The sequence below is a fragment of the Elaeis guineensis genome, chromosome 3 (genome assembly GCF_000442705.2).
Source record: "Elaeis guineensis isolate ETL-2024a chromosome 3, EG11, whole genome shotgun sequence".
NCBI classification, from domain to species: Eukaryota; Viridiplantae; Streptophyta; class Magnoliopsida; order Arecales; family Arecaceae; genus Elaeis; species Elaeis guineensis.
Genome location: NC_025995.2, coordinates 102,451,503 through 102,472,066, shown reverse-complemented (window position 1 = coordinate 102,472,066; position 20,564 = coordinate 102,451,503). Strand labels below are relative to the sequence as shown.

The window sequence follows — 20,564 nt, the reverse complement described above, 5'->3', positions numbered from 1 at the left end:
CCAAGAAAGGCAAAAGGCCAACGCGATCCATGTCGCGTTCGCAACCTACCGACCAGGTCACGACTGGTCGAAGGGTATTCGGCTTACCACCGTTTACCGCACGTCTCGACGCATACGCCCGACAGAGAATCAGGCAACAGATGACCGACTTGTCATCTACTAAACGCGTCAGACATTGTTCCACTATCAGACCCTGCAACACGATCGGCTCAAAGAGCTATGCCCGACTTAACAAACATGCCCGACTCAGGCCTGGGCAACGGGCGCTCGACTTAAACTCTCGACTGTCGGGTTATACGATAGTCAGGAAGCCGATCGAAAGTCGGGGTTTGCTCCACCTTTAAATGGCGCACGCGCTACCGACTTTTTCGGTTAGCTATCTGGGATCTTACCTAGTGCGTCGGGCCTACGACTTATACGTTCAAAGGTGTTTCGGCAAAATATACATTCAAAACACACTAAGCAATTCAAGTAAGAGAGAAAGTTAGAAAAGTATGTTTTCGATTTCATTCAGACTTGAAATTGAGATTACAAAAATGGGCCGAAGCCTGACTACAAGTACGTCAAACAAAAGTAAAAACAAAACTCCGACTAATCACCGGAGTCGGCTTCTTCCACTGGGAGAAGATCGGGGGCAATCGGCGTATCCGCTCGGGTCGGGGTAGCTTCAGGGGTCAGAGCCGCCTGGCCTTCGGCAGCCTGGTCTGTGTCGGCCTCCACCACGGCGGTGCGATCTCCCGACGACAGGTTGGCCATCTCTCCAACGGCTTGGGCCTCCAACTCTGGCGGGACGATGCTACTGAGATCGAGCTCTGGGTATAGGCTTCGGATGACTTTCCGAGCGTCCTCGTACCCCACTCGATACGAAAGGAAGCCGCTCTCCAGAAGTTCTTCCCGATATTTCTCAGAGCCATGGAAGTCCTCCACGGCCCGATCCATGGCCTCTTTCGCCGATTCCTTCTTCGCCCTCGCTATGTCCACGTCGGCTTGAGCGGTGGACAGGTTCTCTTTGACCTTGACGAGATTCCCTAAGCTTATTCGGAGTTGCTTGCGTTCGGCCTTGAGTTTCTTGGCGAAGTCGTCCCGCTCGCGACGTAGCCGGCGAACAGTGCGGGACTTCCGCTTGGCGTCCTCGCGAGCCGACTGTAGCTCGATCCCCGAAGCGGCCAGAGCACCGTTAAGTCGGGAGACCTCCTCAGTGAGGCAGGAGATCTCCCCCTCAAGTCGGGCCTCCCGATCGACCGACTACTTCAGCTAGTCGACCAATATCACCTTGTCGGCTTCGGCAGTCATGGCCTTATCTTTTCAGGCCGCATGGAGATCGCTGAATCTCCGATATCCAGCCTCCAGCTCATATATGTTATAAATCAGCTGCAAACAATAAAGTCGACCGTCAGAAGATCGAACTTATGAAAAACGACAATGAAAACGAAAAGGAGAGAGACTTACCCGGATCATAGTCGGATAGAAAGAGAACAGCATGTCAGATACCTGCTGATTCTTCATGGCCTCAATATCGGCCGGGAGGATAACCGCCTGGCATAGCCTCCTGGCCAAGTCATGGTTGGCCAGGGCCGACGCTCCTTCGGGAAGCGGGGAGTCGGTCGACGCTCTGCGGCCAGCCGACCTCCTATCGACGCCAGGTGCCATCGGGGCCTTCCCTCGTGCGGACACCCAGGCCCTGACGTCAGAAAGGGAGAGCATGCTCGAGCCCGATTGGGTCCCTCCCGAAGGTGCGGCAGCCGCCGACGCAGGTTGTTCGGGCTCGCATGCCTCTGCCCGAACCTCTTCCGTCGGCTGAGCGGCCGGCACATCCTTGACCGATTCCTCGACCGTCCGTCCCTCGGATGGGGCTGCTCCCTCGACCGATCGTTCCTCGAACGAGGCTTCAATGGGCACTATTGGTACCGACAGTGCGATGATCGGCTCCCGATCCGACTCCGCTCCCGCTACCACCGGCTCGCTCGGCGGTGCTACTTGAGGCCTTTTGGGAGGCCGTGATGGTTCGGCTCCAGGTGTCGGCCTCTTTCGAGCCGCGTGTCGCCGAACGTCGGCTTCCGTCAACCTCATCCTCGGTGGCATGTCTGCAATTTCAACAGTGAATCAGTGCCAAAAAATAGAGAAAAGGAAAAAGAAGAAAAGAGAAGAAAAATAGACCTAGACGAGAAACCGAGCTCAGACCGGCGTTGTACAGGGCTTGCTCGGTGACAAGCTCCTTCTGCTTCGGCATCGAGATGTCCTTCAGACGGTGGAAGTCTTCTCGGTCCCCGGCCTCCACCCGACTGTTCTCATTTGGTTGGGTTCGGGGGTCCCCCCAGCGGGAAGGGAACTCCCAGAGAATGGGAGAAGAGACGAAGAAGAACTGGTTCTTCCATCCATGAATCGACAATGGAAGACCAGTGATAAAGGAGAGATCCTTCCGAGGATTGAAATACCACCACCCTCGGGCTTTAGGGTGGGGTCGGAGAACAAAAAAAAGCTCGAAAGAGCGAAATACGAAGATTGGTCGGCAAAAGCCGACACAGCAAAGCAAAGCTGACTACCAGTCGGATCGAGTTCGGCGCAAGCTGCATCGGACACAGCACGTAGTAGTCCAGCACGTTCCGGACAAACTCCGAAACTGAAAAGCGAAGACCGGCCCAGATGTCCTCGACGTAGAAAGCCACCTAGCCTGCAGGCGGGTTGTTAACCCGACCATCGGCTCCAGGGACGAACAGCCGAAACTACTCCGGGATGCAGTACTGCTCCCGGAGCCGATCGACGTTCGGCCCCGAAAGTGAAGAGACCTCCACCTCCGGGGTCGATCGAGAATCGTCAATCGGGTTTCCCGACCGACTCCCTTATGGTGAGGTCCTAGCCATGATGCTAGAACCGAGGACGAAGAATGAAGAAGAAAGAGATAGAAAATTCTAAGGAAGCGGAAAGAAAACAGGAAGACGAGGACGAAGGCCCCCTGAAAAATTTTCTAAGAAGGGTGGCAGGGACAACTACCTGAGACAAAGGGGGACCGCTCAACCAGGGTCTCGGCAACATGTTTGGAAAGTAAAATTTTGGATGCAGGTGACCCTGTATATATAGTGTCCCCTGACGGTCGGGATGAGAGCACGCCCAACGAGGATCTCTCAGATCGTGACACGTGGCAGCATCTGGGTCTTCCCTCGATCCGATGATTCGATGCACCGGCCCCAGATCAGGCCACGTCGCCTTCATCCGCCTGAAATGATTCGGTCCAATGGTCCCCTACCACGCAGTGGAAAGGCCGTGGCGGTTCGCATTCTCGAAGAGACGGCAGAAACGGCGGTTCCTATTCCCGATAGGATGCCTGACACCGATGGGACGCCTGACACCCATAAGACGTCTGGCGCCGGACCGAACGTTGATACAGTCGCTGGAGCCGGAGCATAATACGATGGATATCCACTCCTTTTGCCCGACGCCGCCGCCCCACGCGAGGACGTGGCCAGCACGCCATCCGACTCAGGAGTGGAGGGGGCAACTGTTGGGATATACCGATCGATCCCTCTCATGCTGACTCACCGTCGGGCCCGTCTGGCTAACGCCCGACTCTACCGATCGTACCGAACGACTACTGTCGACGTTGTCCGACCGAACGTATGTCGGTCGGACAGACCCTTTCCGTCCCTGACTGGCCGAACGACAGTATCTTCTCCGACTCTTGCAACGCGTCAGACCGACCGTCAGGGGGTCCCTGGATCTTCACCCGACATTCCACAACCAAATACCGACGTATGGTCGGTCGGCTTTCTTAAACGCCGTACGACTACTGAGGGCCGCCGTCTTGACAAAGGCATGCGGCATAGCCGCCCTGGGACATTGTCCTGCGAAGGACATGGATTAACCCCAACGATGTGACAAGCCCACGGCAACTTGACAATCCGCGGTGACTCTGACAGCATCCGGCGATTTGACAACTCCTCCCATTGTCTGCGCCATTAATGACGGTGCCATGCCGCGCTCTACTATAAAACGGAGAAGACAACAGTGCTGAAAGAGGTTCCTTCGAAACCTTTGGGCTCTTACTCTCTCTCTATCGCTGAGCTCTCCTGATTCTTTTCTACTGTTGCCTAGTCTCCTCTCTGACTTGACCGTCGGAGGGTCCCCGCTGGAGTCACCTCCGATCAGTATGGACTTCTTTTGCAGGTGCTCGTTCTCAGCGATCAGGTGACGAAGAGATTGACCGCAACACTTATCTTTTTGCTTGTCATCTATATGTGTAAGTTTAGAACTTGAATTGCACCAAAAAGTTGGTCCAACCATCTCTATGCACCCACTAAATAGGGGCCTATGGATTAACGAGTGCACCTCATCTTTGAAGGATTCCAATAGATTGGCTGAAACGATGGTGTCAGATTTTTTTCATGAAGCCAATTATAAATTAATCCCTCATTCTCCCTCTAGTTATTCAGTGATATGTCTATTATTTTTCATTGGATTTGCCTAACCTGTCATTTTTCATTTTTTTAATGAATTTTTTATTTGCTTTTTATATAACAGGTATTTGGTATATAGTTTGATTTTGTACAAACGTGGCAGCATGAGTACAGGTTTGTTTCGAGTTGGTTTGGTCTCTCCACTTACTTCCATTTTTTTTTCCTTTTTTTCCCCTAAAAATAACATGCGACCACGAGTGCTCATTATTTCGGTTGGTTGTTCATTTGCTGAAATTAATAATGCTGCAACCGTAATGTATATCAAAAGGAGCTAGACGCTGCTCGAACTGAAATGTGAATATAACCAATTAACATTCGACGATTTGACATGATTTTTTTTTTTTTTACAAAGAGAAGAAGTGAAATTTTAATTTAACATGGTCAAATCAAAAAAAAAAAAAAAAAAATCAGTTCATGTTACTGAAGCTATTAGCTGTGGTGCCATCACTTCATGGTGCATGGATTTTCGTAGTTCTCTTAACGTTGGTGAAATCGCTCGTTTCTTTTCCGCATGGGTGTGTGAAAATAAGCGGAAAACTTGCCCGCAAACTGCCTGATCTAATAATCATCAGAGGGAAGAAAAGCTTACTTCTAAATGCACCTATCCTTGCATACTCTCCATGCGGACGGCAGATAAACCGATCACTTAATCCGTGAGAACACATCGAATCCAAACCCGCTCACATACGGACGGTAGATAATTCATCTTCTTTCACAATATCAATCGTTGGATCACTCAATAGGCCTGTTAATATCCATACAGATGGATAAATTCCGTACAGATCGCATTTGGAACGCTTTGAGAGCTGCATAGGACGCAATCCAACGGTTGACGTCGCGAAAGAGGGCGAATTATTCTTGCGCGCGAAAGCTACAGCCCAAGCCCGAGCGGCGTGCCTTGAACGCGTCACCCGTCCCTGGTCGCGCTCGACAATGTAACCCATCAGATCTCATTAAAACGCCACGCGTACGGCAGATTTTCACCCTTAAATGATAATCTTAGGTGCGCGTCTCTAAAGCGGTACCCATCGCAAAGAAGCGGGATCGGCTCCGATCTTCGCCACCGGTCGCCGGACCGAAGCGAGGGCGGTGGAGCACGCCCCACGCACTCTGGCTGGACATCGCCGCCCCCTTCAAAAACCCTAACCCTGATCCTGGAAACGATTGATCTCTACCTCCTTTCCTCTTCCTCTTTCCTCTTTCTCGCCATGCCGATATCCGAGAACTCTTCTCCCCATTCTTTCCTCCCCGGCTTCCTCTTCTCCTGCTCTTCCACCCGATCCCTCGCCCTGGATCGCCTCCTAAGACGAAATCGTAGCTCGCTGGCACCTCGTGCTTCTTCTCCGGTGGATAGGCCGCCGAATGTAGGGTCGCCGCCGGATCCTTTCGTCGCCCGGGCCCCGAGAGAGCCCGGCAAGATCGAGCTGTACTCGCCGCTATACTACGCCGCCTGCACCGCTGGAGGGATCGCCAGCTGTGGCCTCACCCACATGGCCGTCACCCCGCTCGACCTCGTCAAATGCAACATGCAGGCAAGGTTTCATCAACAGAATTGAGGTTTTTTCTATGATTGATTTCTTGCGATCGGTTGCCGTGGTACCGTTTCGTTTGATTGATTTCTTGGTTATTTCTGGTTAAAATTCCTGGCCTTGTCTCCCCTTAATAATCGCATTTGATCGATTTTTTTTTTTTGGGGCATTTTTACATTTTTCTTTACGTTAGATGGATTGAATGATCAGCGCTTAGAATCGCATAAGGTGTGAAGATATGAGATGCAGGGGGTGGAACTGTCATTTCTCCGTTCTTGATAGGACATGGAGGGCTGAGAATTAGCATGTTTTGCTTGATTTGTTTTGCATTTTAATCGCTGTTTTTTCTTTATTCTGCAATTATCTTTGGTCTTCACTATGAAATCTCTAATAATGTTTTGCTTTGTATTCTTTGAAGCATAGATAATATGCAATCGCATTTATATTATTTTTCTGAATTGTTCAAAAGTACTCCATCCATTTGTAAATTTGTTATCTTTCCAAATGTATGCAACATATACCGAAGTTTTTGAAGGTCATTCAACCTTCATTCATAACATACAAATATTAGTAAATCATTAATTAATTGCATATGAATTTTTGTCGTTGCTAGTATTTTTCTGAATCTTTAATATCTTTGGCTACTCTCTAGATGCTGGCAGAAATATCGCATTAGGATATTTTGGTTTTTCTTTATTTGTTTCTTCATAATGCTAGTGTATTTTTTTATTTCTTATGATTTTATTACATGCGTTCAGATCGACCCGTTCAAGTATAAGAGCATCACATCAGGATTTGGCGTCTTGCTGAGAGAGCAGGGGCTCAGAGGCTTATTCAAGGGTTGGGTGCCAACCCTGCTTGGTTATAGCGCTCAAGGTGCATGCAAGTTTGGGTTTTATGAGTTCTTCAAGAAGTATTATTCAGACATTGCTGGGCCAGAATATGCAGCCAAGTATAAGACCCTCATCTACCTTGCGGGGTCTGCTTCTGCTGAGGTGATTGCTGATGTGGCTCTTTGCCCCATGGAAGCTGTGAAGGTGCGAGTCCAGACTCAGCCAGGGTTTGCTAGGGGTTTGCTTGATGGATTTCCAAAGTTGGTCAAGTCTGAAGGTGCTTTAGGGTATGATGTTTTTTCTCCTCCTTTGTTAAAGTTTGTTCTCTGCATTGTTGAATATGTTATTAACTTGTCATTATCGATCTTTTCTATGCATTTTGGTGAAATTCAGATTGTACAAAGGACTGGTTCCACTTTGGGGTCGTCAGATTCCTTGTGAGTAGATTCTCTCTCTTTTGCATTTGCAAGTGATGTTTACCTTTTTAATACTTTAGTTTTTCATTAATAATCTCTTTTAATCATCATGTGATGCTAAAAATTGTTGTAAGTTATGTAGAGCATTGCTTTTATAACATTTGTCTGAAAGATAGTACCTCGAACATCCTCTTAAATTTTGAAGATTACAATAGCTGTTCATTATAATTATAGCAGAAGATACATTTATGGAACACTCATTAGGTAATTTTGGATATATTAATACTTTTTAAACTTAGGTTCTTATATCAATACCAGATAGTTAATAGGATAAATAGCTAAACTGGGCTTTAATATCATGACTTCCGCCATCTTTAATTATATCAATATGACTAAATATTAAATCTTCCTATAAAATAAGAGCAGGCTTTGGATTTTGCTGATTGAAGTGATGATGCTATTTTCATATATGAATTCTTTTTCTTCTACCCTTTGAAAACCCGTAGTTATGAACAAGCTATTGCATCTTGCAATCAAAAGCCATGTATCTTATTATTATGGCAATTCAGAAAAGTTATATTTCTACTTTTGGTAAATGATTAAACCTTAGTAATAATTTTGTTCCCTGAAAATCATGTCACCACATGCAAATGCTCTTCACTTAGAATTTTTGAGTGAACAATTTAGGAAGTTCTAAATTACCTTTTACCTACAAGTAATCAGTAGTAATTGAATTAGGCAATTGTGTTTATGTTTATGCTTGTAGCTTTTGTCCATTGTCAATTATAATTAAATACCTAATATCTCCTGAAAATGCATATAGAAATATGTTTGATTGGTATTCGTCCATGTCTGCAAGTTTCTATTGTTGAAATTCTGATTTTGCCATTCTACCTTTCTATATTCCTATGCACATAGTTCTTCTTGTAATCTGATCATGATTGGCAAGATTTTATGTGTGCATATAGCAAGTTATCCTCTCTGCTTGAGTCTTCTCTTCATTAATGGAGTTGTACTCCTATGTATTGGTCTACAATCTCCTTTCTAAGTTTTCTCACAACCAGTTCATGCCTGCTCGAAAGATTTTTCTTTTCTTTTCTTTTCTTTTTTTCTTTTTTTGGGGTGGGTGGGGAGGGGTTCCAATGTGTATAGACATTTGATCATTTTTATGTTTTACTTTAAGATATGTGGTTTATTTTTCTTGCATTCGGCATTTACTTTTAATAATTTGAGTTCTATGTAGAAGTTTAGTTGTGTAATGGATTGTTCTTCCATCTTATGAGGCTACTCTTTGACTTTTTGTTTCATTTTCTTGCAATCCATGATTTCCCCAGTAAGCCTATATGGCACATTTTTCTGAAGTTGTTTTCCAAGATTTTTTATGCGCAATCACAAGACTTTCTCTCTGCTAAAGTCTTCTTTGGTTTAGTTTTAAATGGTGCTGGGGTATAATGGAGTCCATTCACAATTGTTTTGTTGTCCATCTTATATCTCCCTGTGAAGCACATTACCTATTTTCAAACCTTCTTGGTAAGGATTAAAGTGCTAGAACTGGTACCCATCCTAGTTTAGTCTCAGGTTGCTATGGTGCTGGGATGGGTCGGGTGGCAACGACTGTTAACAACAAAATTTGAGAGGAAAAAATTGTGTTCTAGGATGGAGTCTGTCCTGGATGTCAGTACACGAGTGAACTGGTGTCCCAGGGGTGCCCAGGTAGTATTTTCACATCAGAATGATGCATGACTAACACGATATAGGACATGAATCCTTGGTTCTTGGTATTGCATAATTTGCATGTTTGTGATATTGTCTGCATACTGAATGTATTTAAGATACTCAGTTTTTTCTCTCTCTCTCTCTGAAAGAACAAGATTCTCATTGTTCAAATCCTAATTCTTCTACTTGTATAAACTTTAGTATTGCGTAGTCCTCCTCCTTTGCCCATAGCATCCGTTCTTTAATCATTCAGTTGCATGCAGATAGAATCTTGTAGATTAGTACCATATGCTCGAGTCATTTTAGATTATATTCAGATGGTCCACAAAATTCATCAATACCTGCATGCCCCTCTACTTTTCTCTCATTCCAGTACTGTGCATATTTAATTTTCTGTGTAATTTATGATATTCTGTTCATCTACTGCTTATATTGCAGAATTCTTATGCTCTGACTTGCTTCAATCTTTTACTTTCTAAAAAGTAACATTATATGCCTCTTATTTTCTCATTGTTAACCTGTTGCACATAGAAAATGCAGCCATCTATCTTGCTAGACTTGGATGCATGTACATTAACGCATGCTAGTTTTACTAAATCAATTGAATTTCAGATGGATTTTTTACTCTGAAGAAGGAACTTATATAATTCATAATTTTGGTGATTTTGTTTCTTCTGTCCACTTGGGAAAGGTGATACCTTTCAATTGATATCTTCATATAAGGACCCTTCAAGAAAAGGAAAAAACTGTTGGGGTCCATACTTTTTCTAGATGGGATTGTTATTTTTGGAGATGGAATAATCTGCGTTATTATGATTATAGCTATTGTGAATAGCTGGATAATGGTAGGCTAAGCAGGTATTGGTGGTGTTACCAGATATGATAAGTGCAGACTGAGCTCCTTTATGCTTAGTATTGAATATGTATCTAAGACTACAGAAAAAAAGTGAGGTGGAAAAATAATTTTTTCCCCTATTGTGTTGTTGGCATACATGCATTTGTTTCTGTTTTTATAACTATATAGATAGAACTTGCAGATACAATGATGAAATTTGCTTCCTTTGAGACGATTGTTGAATTGATCTACAAACATGTGATTCCCACACCAAAAGATCAATGTAGCAAACCGCTCCAGCTGGGAGTGAGCTTTGCAGGTGGATACATTGCTGGGGTCTTCTGCGCTGTTGTGTCTCATCCAGCTGACAACCTCGTCTCTTTCCTTAACAATGCCAAGGGAGCCACTGTTGGTGATGTGAGTTTTATCTAACTATCCATGGTTTCCTCCATTCTAGCTTCTAATGTATGTCTATATGCTGCTTTAATCTGCAGTCTGTGTATATTATTTTTACATGGTCAGGCTATCAAAAAGCTTGGGTTGTGGGGTCTTTTTACTCGTGGCCTTCCTCTTCGGATTGTCATGATTGGTACTCTGACTGGAGCACAATGGGGAATCTATGATGCTTTTAAAGTATTCGTTGGCCTGTACGTACCTCTTGCATTCCAATCCTTAGTTTTCCTGATTTCCTCTGTTTCCTCCTCTATATCATAACTTTAGTCCCAAATTTTGCTATTGTATTCCTAACAATCTGTGATTTTACAGGCCAACGACTGGTGGAGTTGCTCCTGCTGCTCCCTCTGAGCATTCAAAAGAAAGCTGAACAAATTGGGCTAACGAACTGGCGGATGGTCCAGAGATCTTAGTGAATAAGGTGATGAAATTGATCCACTCCATTTTGAATGGGAGCTGTAATATTCTTTTAATCAAAGTTCTCTCTCTCTCTCTCTCTCTCTCTCTCTCTCTAAAAGATAACATCTAATATGTGGAGGAATGATTTTGATCTTAACCCCTCTTACTAAAGTAGACCAGATATGTTATAGGTGAAACTAGAAAGGATTGGGAATAATTAAGAACAATGTTTATGGTTAGAAAAGCTGGCTATTTTGTATTTTGACTGATGCAATTTTATTGGATATTGCTTTCCAAAGTGAACCAGCTGAAAGCGAGTTTTGTTTTTTTTTTCCTCCCCCAACCCCGCTCCCCCCCACCAAAAATCGTTGTCTTTGCGCGTAATTTTAAATAATGTTGTTGTGTGGTTATCTTCATGTTTCCGCGCATGAGTTCAGACAATGGGAAGCTGGCACCAGCGGGTCACAGCTTGTGTGATTTGTGGGCAGTGAATTTGTAGTTTTCTTTGATGTTGCGGTTGCTGGAGAGGCATTGATAATCTGCATCGGTCTTTATTCAAGTCGCAGGCTGTACCAGAGGATGAGCATGAGGCCGTGGTAGCCTGCCAAATTGCTCTGAAATTTTGCTGGGTCGGGGAGATGTATATTTTCTCCCTTTCCTGTTTCTCATGTCTTCACCTATGAGCGGGAGGGTCAGGAAGCGAAAGGCGTGTATGGCGGTGATGACCGGACCAGCGTCTGGGCTGCCGCTAGCAAGCCTGGGGTTCAAGGCTCGGAAGTGTTTTTGCTTTCTCCGGTGGGCAAGCTAGAGGGCCGCTTCACTGATGCAACCTCGTGGACGTGGGCAGATGTGCCCACCCTAGCGGTGCTGGGTGTCCTAGCTCCTCACACCGCCAGACGTTGACTGGTTCGACAATGCTAGTGTTCGAGGAGGCTGAGCTGGTCCGTGGAAGTTTTGCCTGGCTGATACGTTTTCTGGACGCCGCTCGTCACCGGCATTCGTGGGAAGCTCGAGTTGAAGTGGAACTTGGAGCACGACTTCCAGTTGTTGGACGTGTTGGAAGATGTCTGGAGCTTCTGGTTTCCAACCGGGCAGGACATGCTCAAGGTGTGGGCTATGGGGATCGTGGATGGTCACTGGCCTGGCGCTTGCGCTTGAAGCTTGGCGGTCGAACTTCGTTCACACGGCCGATGCCATCGATACCGGCGTCGACTGGAGGAATCTGTCACGTTTACCGTAAGGGCGTTGGGATAAAGTCGTGACTATGAACATCGATCGCCTAGGCGGTGGGAGTTCCCCTTCGGGTGGACTTGTCCACCGACACGATGGTCACGGAACAGCCAACGAGGGCCAACCTTGCTCAGGCAGTGGTATGGTGCGAGCTGCCAGAAGCAGCGTGTGGTAGCAGTTTGTATACGACAGCGTGGGGAGGGTGTATTCTTCGACCATGGCCGAAGTTGTCAGGCAGATTGTCCCGTGCCGGCAGCAAGGTTGTCATACCCGGACATTTTTTAAGGAGGACCATGTGCAATCGAAGGCCAACACCAGCGGCGGCAGTGACCCAACCAACATCACTAGCCTGGGCCACGGTTGGTGGCAACACCTGGGTCTGCGGCGGAGCCGACTCGGCCTGACTTGTTCGGGTCCACTCGGGAGCGACTCAAGTGAGGGCACTCGGTCCCAACCGGCGGCGACACGTCAATGACAGGCAGCAGGGTACGCGTCTAAGATCGGCCGTCTAAGGCAGGAAACATTTGCATCTTTCAGTGGATTGCAAGCTGCACGACGCACCGAATCTGCACCCAGATCAACCACGTGATGAGTGGATCTTGGATGTGGCTTTCCTTGGACCCTCGGAGCCCGTCCACTTTTCCTACTTCTACGGTGCATCCAGCATCCGCTAGAAGTGGAAGAAGGGTATGAGAGAAGAGGGCAAAGCGGGAGGAGAAGACAGTGGCCGGAGGCGGGGGAGGACTTGGTGACATTCAGCCTAACGTCAAGCAGCTCGAAGACTCTTCCGTTTCCAAGTAAGCCCTACTGCTGCTGCTTCTTTTTCTGTCTATTTCAATTACAGACGTAGAAAGACGTCGTTCATTCATCTTCGTTTCTGAAACTTCCGCCAATCTATTTAGAAAACTGAGAGAAATAAATTTCGATATGAAAAACTCTCCCCAGAAAGAAAGAAAGGATTTTGAGGGTTTGATTTCGATTTTTGGATTCGTGTTACGGACACGATGAGAAAAGTTCCAATTTTTGTTAGCCGTAGGAATTTGGTTTATATCAGCTAAGGATCAGTCTCTCATAAAAAATTCATTTTTGACCAATATTAGTTTAGGATCTATGTCTCTTACAAAGTGCGGTTTTTGACTGTCTAGTATGAAGATAGTTCAACAGCAATGCGGTTTGTGGAAAATGCTAACATAATACATAAGGATATTACGTTAAATTATGGTCTGATGCGATATACAGGCGACGCTATCATTGAGAATCTATATTTGATTACTAGTAACATCCTTCTAGCTTTGTACTTTATATTTGCAAATGGATATCTCGCCAATTGCCCAGGAAACACTAGATGATTTCTTCACTTGGCATGCATGTTAAAGATCCACATCTAGCAAGTAGCAAGCAACTAACATAGTTCAAACAAAGTGAGAACAATAATTTGCTGGCTTGCAATCATTTGATAGATTATTGTAAGGTTACTAAGGTTGGGCATTAAAGTGTCAACTCCAGAGAAGTTGTTAACCTTGTGTTCATAAGACATGGAGCAAGCAATGAAAGTTGTGTTAAGACAATAGCATTTCATAACATTCTTCGAGGTTCTACTGGTTAAAAATGAAGTCATTAGCCATTCCGTTGAGTTTGTCATTGGTTATATGCTAAAGTAAATTATAGAGGGAAACTTCGAAAGATCAGCGTTCCATGATTAGTAGAAATAATAAGAGATACCATACTAGATTTAGAAATAAAAAAAAGCATTAGAGCACATGAAATGAATCATTGTTGAAATGAAAATCTTTATGAACTCTCAATCATCATTAGTGGGAAAGAGATACCATATTGAGATTTTTTTGATTCTCTTGAATTAATTATGCATTAGACTTGGGATATGGATAACAAATTTAACATTGAATAGATGAAGTAAAGAGGTGCTTCTAATGTATTATGCGATTGACAAATGTTTCAAGAGATCAAGGAAAAGTGTAAGAGGGTAATAAGACCGCTAAGATCATGTGTTTTAGCATGATGGACCATAAAGAAAGCTCATGCACACAAGATGAGCTTACTAGATATAAGATTGTTGAGGTGACTTTATGGTGGGAGAGAACATTTACAAACATGATGACCTTGGTCAATATCCAGCATGATAAGTTGTATCAGTGATAAAATTATGAAGGTTACCAAGTGTAAATTGCGGACAATTTGATGGATGATCATTTTATATGGAATGGATGTGGAATGACAGCAAAAGGAGTTCAGATATGTGCTACTATTTCCATAACCTAGTGACAATGTTGGTAGTGCATAGATGGAAGTTGGGAAAGAGGATCTGGAATGTTTGTAGTGACAATGGATCTGGCCCTTGATATGAAAGTATGACAGTGAAGGATTGGTGAAGCAGACAATATAGGGTTGCATTAGGCTTTGCATGGGTTTTGTTTATAGGAACAAGGCCAGTCTAAATGTAAGAACCATGAAATCGGTTTAATCCCATTAATGTCAATTTAGCAAGTTTTCATGAATATTTCAATTCAGAGTTTCTTGTCTGACTTTCTCTTGACCCTTTTTTGTTAGACATCTTTGATATGCTTCTGCAATTTAAATCTTTCAAAAATAGTAAAGCCTATGTTAATATTTTTACTTCTTCTCTTTCATTTTGCTAATTTATAATGTTTGATTTATTGACTCAAGACTCTGACTTTTAGTTAAATGTCTAGAAGTGGAGTAACTGGGATACAAAAATTAATGGCCACACTATTGTTTATGATTCACAAATCATTTTTTAGATCTCCTATCTATGCATCAAATCAATTCATTAAAGATTATTATAATGATGATTTGCTAAGATATACATAAAGTTCAGAAGCATCCAAGCCAAATGAGCTCGGTTGGCACTTGTTTTAGATGCGTAGATCATGATCAATGATATGAATTTTCAATTTATATGCACATTTATACATTTTAGAATGCTGGCATTATCATTGTCATTTGTTTTTCTACTTGCACGACACATAGTAGGAAGACCTCTAAAACCTGTTTTATGAATTTTTAGTGCTGTAGGACATGATCAACAATATGGATATTTAATTTGAATGATCCATTATTGATTTTGGAATGTTCACTTCAACATCAGATGAGACGTGAAATGTGCAATCAAGATCTTATTTATTCTTCTTTTATATATATATATATAGAGAGAGAGAGAGAGAGACACACACACACACACACACACACATGCTTTTTTCTATGCATTTACCAATTTAGGATTGAAACTTATTTGTTGTGGATCAAACTATCAACCAAATTATCTAATGGCACTATGACTATGAACCTTATCAAATACAAGTGTGCAGTAGTTTATTGGCATCACACGAAATTGTAGTTAGATCAATGTCAAAAGGCAAATCTAAAACATTTGTTGTGCTACTCAGATCCCTGCTTTTTGAGTCTATAAATGATCAAAGAGACCTTGTTTTTATTGATCCTTAGGAGGGTTGTCTGTAATGGGACAAAATTTCCAACTTAATTCTTGCCATCTAGTCATTTCCAATATTATTGTCCCATAAAGTAGACAAGATTTTATTTGGGGAGTTGGGTCTTAGCTATTTACACACTGATTCTTGGACAAGAAATAAGATTGTCCATCAGATCAATTAGAAACTATGGAGTGCTTTTGAATATGTAGAATTCTTTCTGCCATATATGTTTTTTTTTTAATTTTTTGGCATATTTTTGGTATCATAATTTTTTTTCAGAAAATCATATTTCTAATGATGTAAAAAAGATAAGATTACCAAAAAAAAAAAAGCATATATTGCACGATTATGTGTTTTTTTATATGCTTGTTGATTGAATTCATTTTTAATGTATGAATTATAATGATCAGCAGTTGTTGATTCCAAATGTTTGCCTGTTTTAAAAAATCCTTAGCATGTTTGGGTGGTTATCAAGGGTGTAGTGTATTATTAAAGTTGCGGCTTGCATAATTGCTTCTTTTATGTAAGTGATGGTAATTGATAAATTACAGGATACTTGATTAAGCCCTAATGTAGATGTAGAAATATCTACTATTATAGGAATCTTTAATGTTGGGCAGCTAGGGGTTCTTAGAAAGTTGCCTTCATTAATTGAATCCCATTGTCTCGATGAAATGGTTTATTTGTGCAGAGTTCTATGAGAACCTCATCTCCAATATCCATGTCAACAGATATATCTTGAGTTTGTTCTTTCTCCCTCCAAATACTCTAATATTGCCATTGTTCTTATTAGTTTCCCAAGTACAAGTGTGTTCATTGAACTTCGCTTTACTTATTTGTTTTTATGTAAGACAAAATTTTTGGTCACAAACCAGGAGGATAATCCATAGTTTGTCTTTTGTTGGAGATAAGTTCATATAAGTGTCATCCGAGAGACATACATTTTCCTCTGCTAAGGGGGAGAAATTCTGTCCACCAGCTTTATTTGTTAACTTCACACCTCTATATATTCTACAGGTTAAGGGGTCCAGCATGAGAGCTCCACAGATTCTCTTCTTGTACACATGGCAAGATCCATATTAACCAAAGTGGCACATGATAACTATATGATATGACAAAATTAAAAATACTTTAATCCTAGAGCCACTACTTAAAGCCACTTCTTGGCACAGGTACATGTGCATGTGATGAAGATAAAAAAGGATGTTGCAGATAAGTCAGGCTAACAGAATACTGAACCATCTGGGCTCCACTTGGTTATGCTATGTGGATGATCAATCTCACCTAGAGCTTGAGATGATTGTAAACACATTCTTCAAGCTTAGCTTGGCAGCCAACTACTGGGAGCTCAGATTGCGAGAAATTCATTTGGCTATACATGCTGAAATTGATTTCGAGCTTGAAACTTGGCCCAAGTTCAAAACTATAGCTCCCTGAAAACACCTGGTAAAAATTGAATCCAAGAGAAGGGAGAAATACCAAAAAAATGAAAAACAATTAGGTCTCACAGGGCTTCCAAGATTGACAAGGTGAGATGAGTGCGTGAGGCTTTGCAATGGATCACATGGGTGAGAGAGATGACTAGCAAAAACAGTGATCCTTGCTTGGATTTCCAATGCCAAAGCTAGATAAGTGCACAAGTTAGGGGGGATGACAATCTTTGGCTTTGCTTTCTGGAGGGGGCAATGTATTTGAGCTGGAGGCCCAACAGCAGCATAAGGACAAGTTTGCAAGACTCTATTGGAATATGACCAGTCATGCCTGCAAAGTTTCTTTATTGAAAGTTTCCTTCTAGATATCTCTTGGGATTTCTGCATATATGATTCAGAGGCTGAGGTATCAAATTGGTTATTTGAGGAAGCATTATCTTAATCCCTCGGCTTAATGTGCTACCATGAGAGCCAATAATATCAATATTGCCACTCTTAAAGTGTATCGTCTGGTGACTCAACCAAGCATTGTCATAAGCAATTATTTAGGTATCATATGGTCCATGATATGTGGTACGTATCATGCCTGTCCAGTACAGGTTCAGTCATTGGGTGCATGTACAAAATTGTGCCAATTTATGCTTATCCATACTTTGCAAGTATATTGGCTATGTAAGAAAACAGCCTAGCTTCTCCTCAGGGCCCCTGCCTTACTGCTTTTAATTATTTTTGAGTTTGGAGGAAAAGATCTATTTAGGAACAGATATAGAATGCTTTGAAGTTGGTGCTTCCCATTAATGTACTTCATCTTTAACATTTTTTATGTTCCTATAATTTTGTTAAAAGAAGTGTTCTCAATATAGAGCAGCACAAATCACTAGGGACTAGCAAGGACCCATATTCTTGGCCATGAGACTTAGCACGTAACTGGCACATGCACGACATGTCATGGTGTGGTACCATAAATTTTCATGCCAACCCATGACTGGCGTGGATGGACCCTGTGGAACCTTATTTGTTGGCCATGAATAGAAAGAATATTGTGGATCTTGTCTTTTGTTTGAAATTTAGTTTATTGCAACAATGAAACCATCAATAATATGATGAGTTTTGGTTGCATCACTTTATTCTTTTCCAGTATGATTAGTGGATGTTGTTTGTGCACAAAATTTGAACCGCAATTTGAATGTTTGCTCCTAGTCATGCAGGAAATTTTGAATGAACTTTGTGGCCACTCATTATTCTTTCTAATGATGGTTTCTTCTCTTAGTAATGTGATTTTTTTTTGGCTATTGATTTCTAAACTCCATGGACCTTCTATTTGTGTTTAGTTTGTGTTTGATAAGTTGCTGATGGTTCAAGTATGTAAAATTTTGGAAAATGCCGTTTTTGGTTTCTCTCAAATTAAAATGCTTCGAGGGAAGCAGATTATGAAAGAAAAAACATTTGAGCGGAGAAGCATGACTACGTTCAGTAATTTGTCCTTAAGGATTCAGCATATCTGGAAATATCATTCCACTCAGTGCCTCTTTGAATGTTCTATCGCCGAGTCAATAAGACATCTCCCATGAGAATGGGAGTCGCCTGGTAGAGAGAGAAATTGGAATAAGCTATTACTTTGTAAATTCCAAGTTTTTTTGAGGACTAACATATTGTTGTGGTTTCTCAAGGATGCAAATTAAGCGTCGAGGATAACTTGCATCCATGCTATTGTCTGACCTGGTAAACTATGTGATTTCCGCATTCGACCTTCGTCATGCCCCATCCAAAAAAAAAAACAAAGAAAAAAAAGAAAAACCTTTGTCATCCATGATCAAGGTGAACAAGCGATTTTTTTTTTTAGAATTTCACTATGGTGCTCCAAAAAATAATTTAGTTCTTTTATTTTTATCTAAAAAATATTTTAGTTTTTTTTATTTTTTATTTATATCTAATCGTCGGATTAAATATAGATCATTCAAATTTTAATTGGATGGAGTATCCATATGTATGATTGATGCAGTAAATATTTTAAAGATTAAGATTATTTTATATCATAATTATTTTTTAAAAAAATTCTCTTTCTTTGTGGGCCATCGAAGGGGGGCACTAGTGTCCTCGGGTTATTGGAGTGGGGGGCAGTAGCACCACGGAGAAGCCGTGAGCCGTCAAGGGGTGGGGGTGTGAAGAAGCCGGCGAGAGTGCATTTGGGGGGGAGTGCGGAGCAGCCATCAGTGTTGCAAGGAGGGAGGAGAAGCCATGAGTTCGGGGGAAAAGTGCAGAGTAGCCATCAGCGCTACAAGGGTCGGGGGGCATGGAGAAGCTGTCGATCATGGGGGCGGGGGCATGGAGAAGCTGTCGACCGTGGGGGCAGGGGGTGCATAGAAGCTTTCGATCATAGAGATAGGAGGGCAGGTGATGGTACGAAGAAGCCGTGAGCTGTCGAGGAGAGGAGGACGATGGCACAGAGAAGTCGTAGGCCATCATGAAAGATAGCGCAAGTAGGAAGAAGACAAAGGAGCTGCACCACCGAGGTGGTGGACGGTGGGCAAGGAGAAGATATTGGCAAGGAAGAAAGAAAAAAAATATTATTTTTTAAAAAATAATAAAAATATATAAAAATGATAATATATAATATTTTAAATATTTTTATAATAAAATAATATAAAAGAGTTTCATAGTATTTTTTTTTTTTAATAATGTACATCAGATTTTCTCTTAGACAACAAAAACCAAATAACATTCCTGGTAGATGCACTTGATTAAGTAATCTGTCCATATATAATAGATCCATATGTATCATGATAGAAGTATTTGTGTGTGTCAATGTTCAAAGCATAATAATTAATTTTTATGTTCATGGGCGCTTGCAGCACAGTTGGTACATGGTTCTTCTCGGCTACGGGCTTTAATTTCCATCCCAGTGGGGATACGGAAGAAGCCCTTGGCACCATTGATCCTTCTTGGTACTATTGGCACCATGCTCGACATTATCATGGGAATCAGCCAGTGTGAAAGAGAACATGCAGAAAGAATGCTTCAGTAGAGACTGAAAGCTAATCTTAAAAATATTTTTTGCTCCAAATCAACTTTCATGCATCTTTTTTAATAAAAATCTTTATAAGATTATTGGTCACTTCTATTTAAAGTGGATATGTATATTCTTTCGTTCTGCCCCTTGCATAATCTAGTGAGAGAATATGATACTGATTTTGGGTTTTATGTAACTCATATTACCTCGTTTGATGTTTGTCATGGATTTTTTTGGTTCACCGGAAATTTTTTTTAAAAAAAATATTATTTTTTAAAAATAAAATTTTGATATATTTGATTGTTCATAAAAAAAAAATTATTATAAAATAATTTATATTTAGTTGAACATCCATTTTTTTAAAAAATTATGTAAAATATCTATTATATTCTTAATAGATATAAAATTATTTTTTTTACTTCTAAATTTTATATAAATAATATTAATATATTATAATAAAATATTAAACTATAATAATTTATTGTGTTAATATAATACTAACATATATTAATATAATATTAATATTTTTATATAATAATTTTATTAATATAGATATAAATATAATATTGTATTAATATAGATATTATATTAATATTAATAAAATTATTATATTAGTATAAATATTAAAATAATTTTAAAATATAATAAATATTATAATATTAATATTATATTCATATAAATCTTATGATAATTTTAATATAATATTATATCACTATTCAATATTTTATTCTATCTGTTGATATTTTGAAAAATCTTAGACGTAAATCTAAATGGATATTTTAGAAAAAAAAT

General features: G+C 41.5%; 1 protein-coding gene across 8 annotated transcripts; it reads left to right on the top strand.

The window, feature by feature from the left end:
• The first annotated feature begins 5,463 nt into the window (after nt 1-5,463).
• LOC105041352 (mitochondrial phosphate carrier protein 3, mitochondrial) lies at nt 5,464-19,889 on the top strand. Of its 8 annotated transcripts, none has more exons than XR_002164369.3 (8): nt 5,487-5,983; nt 6,739-7,100; nt 7,207-7,250; nt 9,983-10,197; nt 10,303-10,427; nt 10,546-10,654; nt 11,070-12,659; nt 19,620-19,889. XR_002164369.3 is itself a non-coding variant. In XM_010918292.4 (6 exons), the coding sequence occupies exons 1-6, from the start codon at nt 5,660-5,662 to the stop codon at nt 10,601-10,603; spliced, it is 1,128 nt and encodes a 375-aa protein (XP_010916594.1). In that variant the 5' UTR covers nt 5,464-5,659; the 3' UTR covers nt 10,604-10,930. The 8 variants fall into 8 exon arrangements, 1 of the variants encoding a protein (XP_010916594.1); XR_012139860.1 differs by lacking the exon at nt 19,620-19,889 and adding an exon at nt 16,505-18,031; XR_002164367.3 differs by lacking the exon at nt 19,620-19,889 and adding an exon at nt 16,350-18,031.
• Nucleotides 19,890-20,564: the final 675 nt, after the last annotated feature.

Excerpts from the sequence above, each read along its gene's own strand:
- LOC105041352 (XM_010918292.4), top strand. The coding sequence starts at position 5,660 with ATGCCGATATCCGAGAACTCTTCTCCCCATTCTTTCCTCCCCGGCTTC. Across the intron at positions 7,101-7,206 it reads AAGTCTGAAGGTGCTTTAGG|ATTGTACAAAGGACTGGTTC; the intron begins GTATGATGTTTT and ends GGTGAAATTCAG. Across the intron at positions 7,251-9,982 it reads TTGGGGTCGTCAGATTCCTT|ATACAATGATGAAATTTGCT; the intron begins GTGAGTAGATTC and ends TAGAACTTGCAG.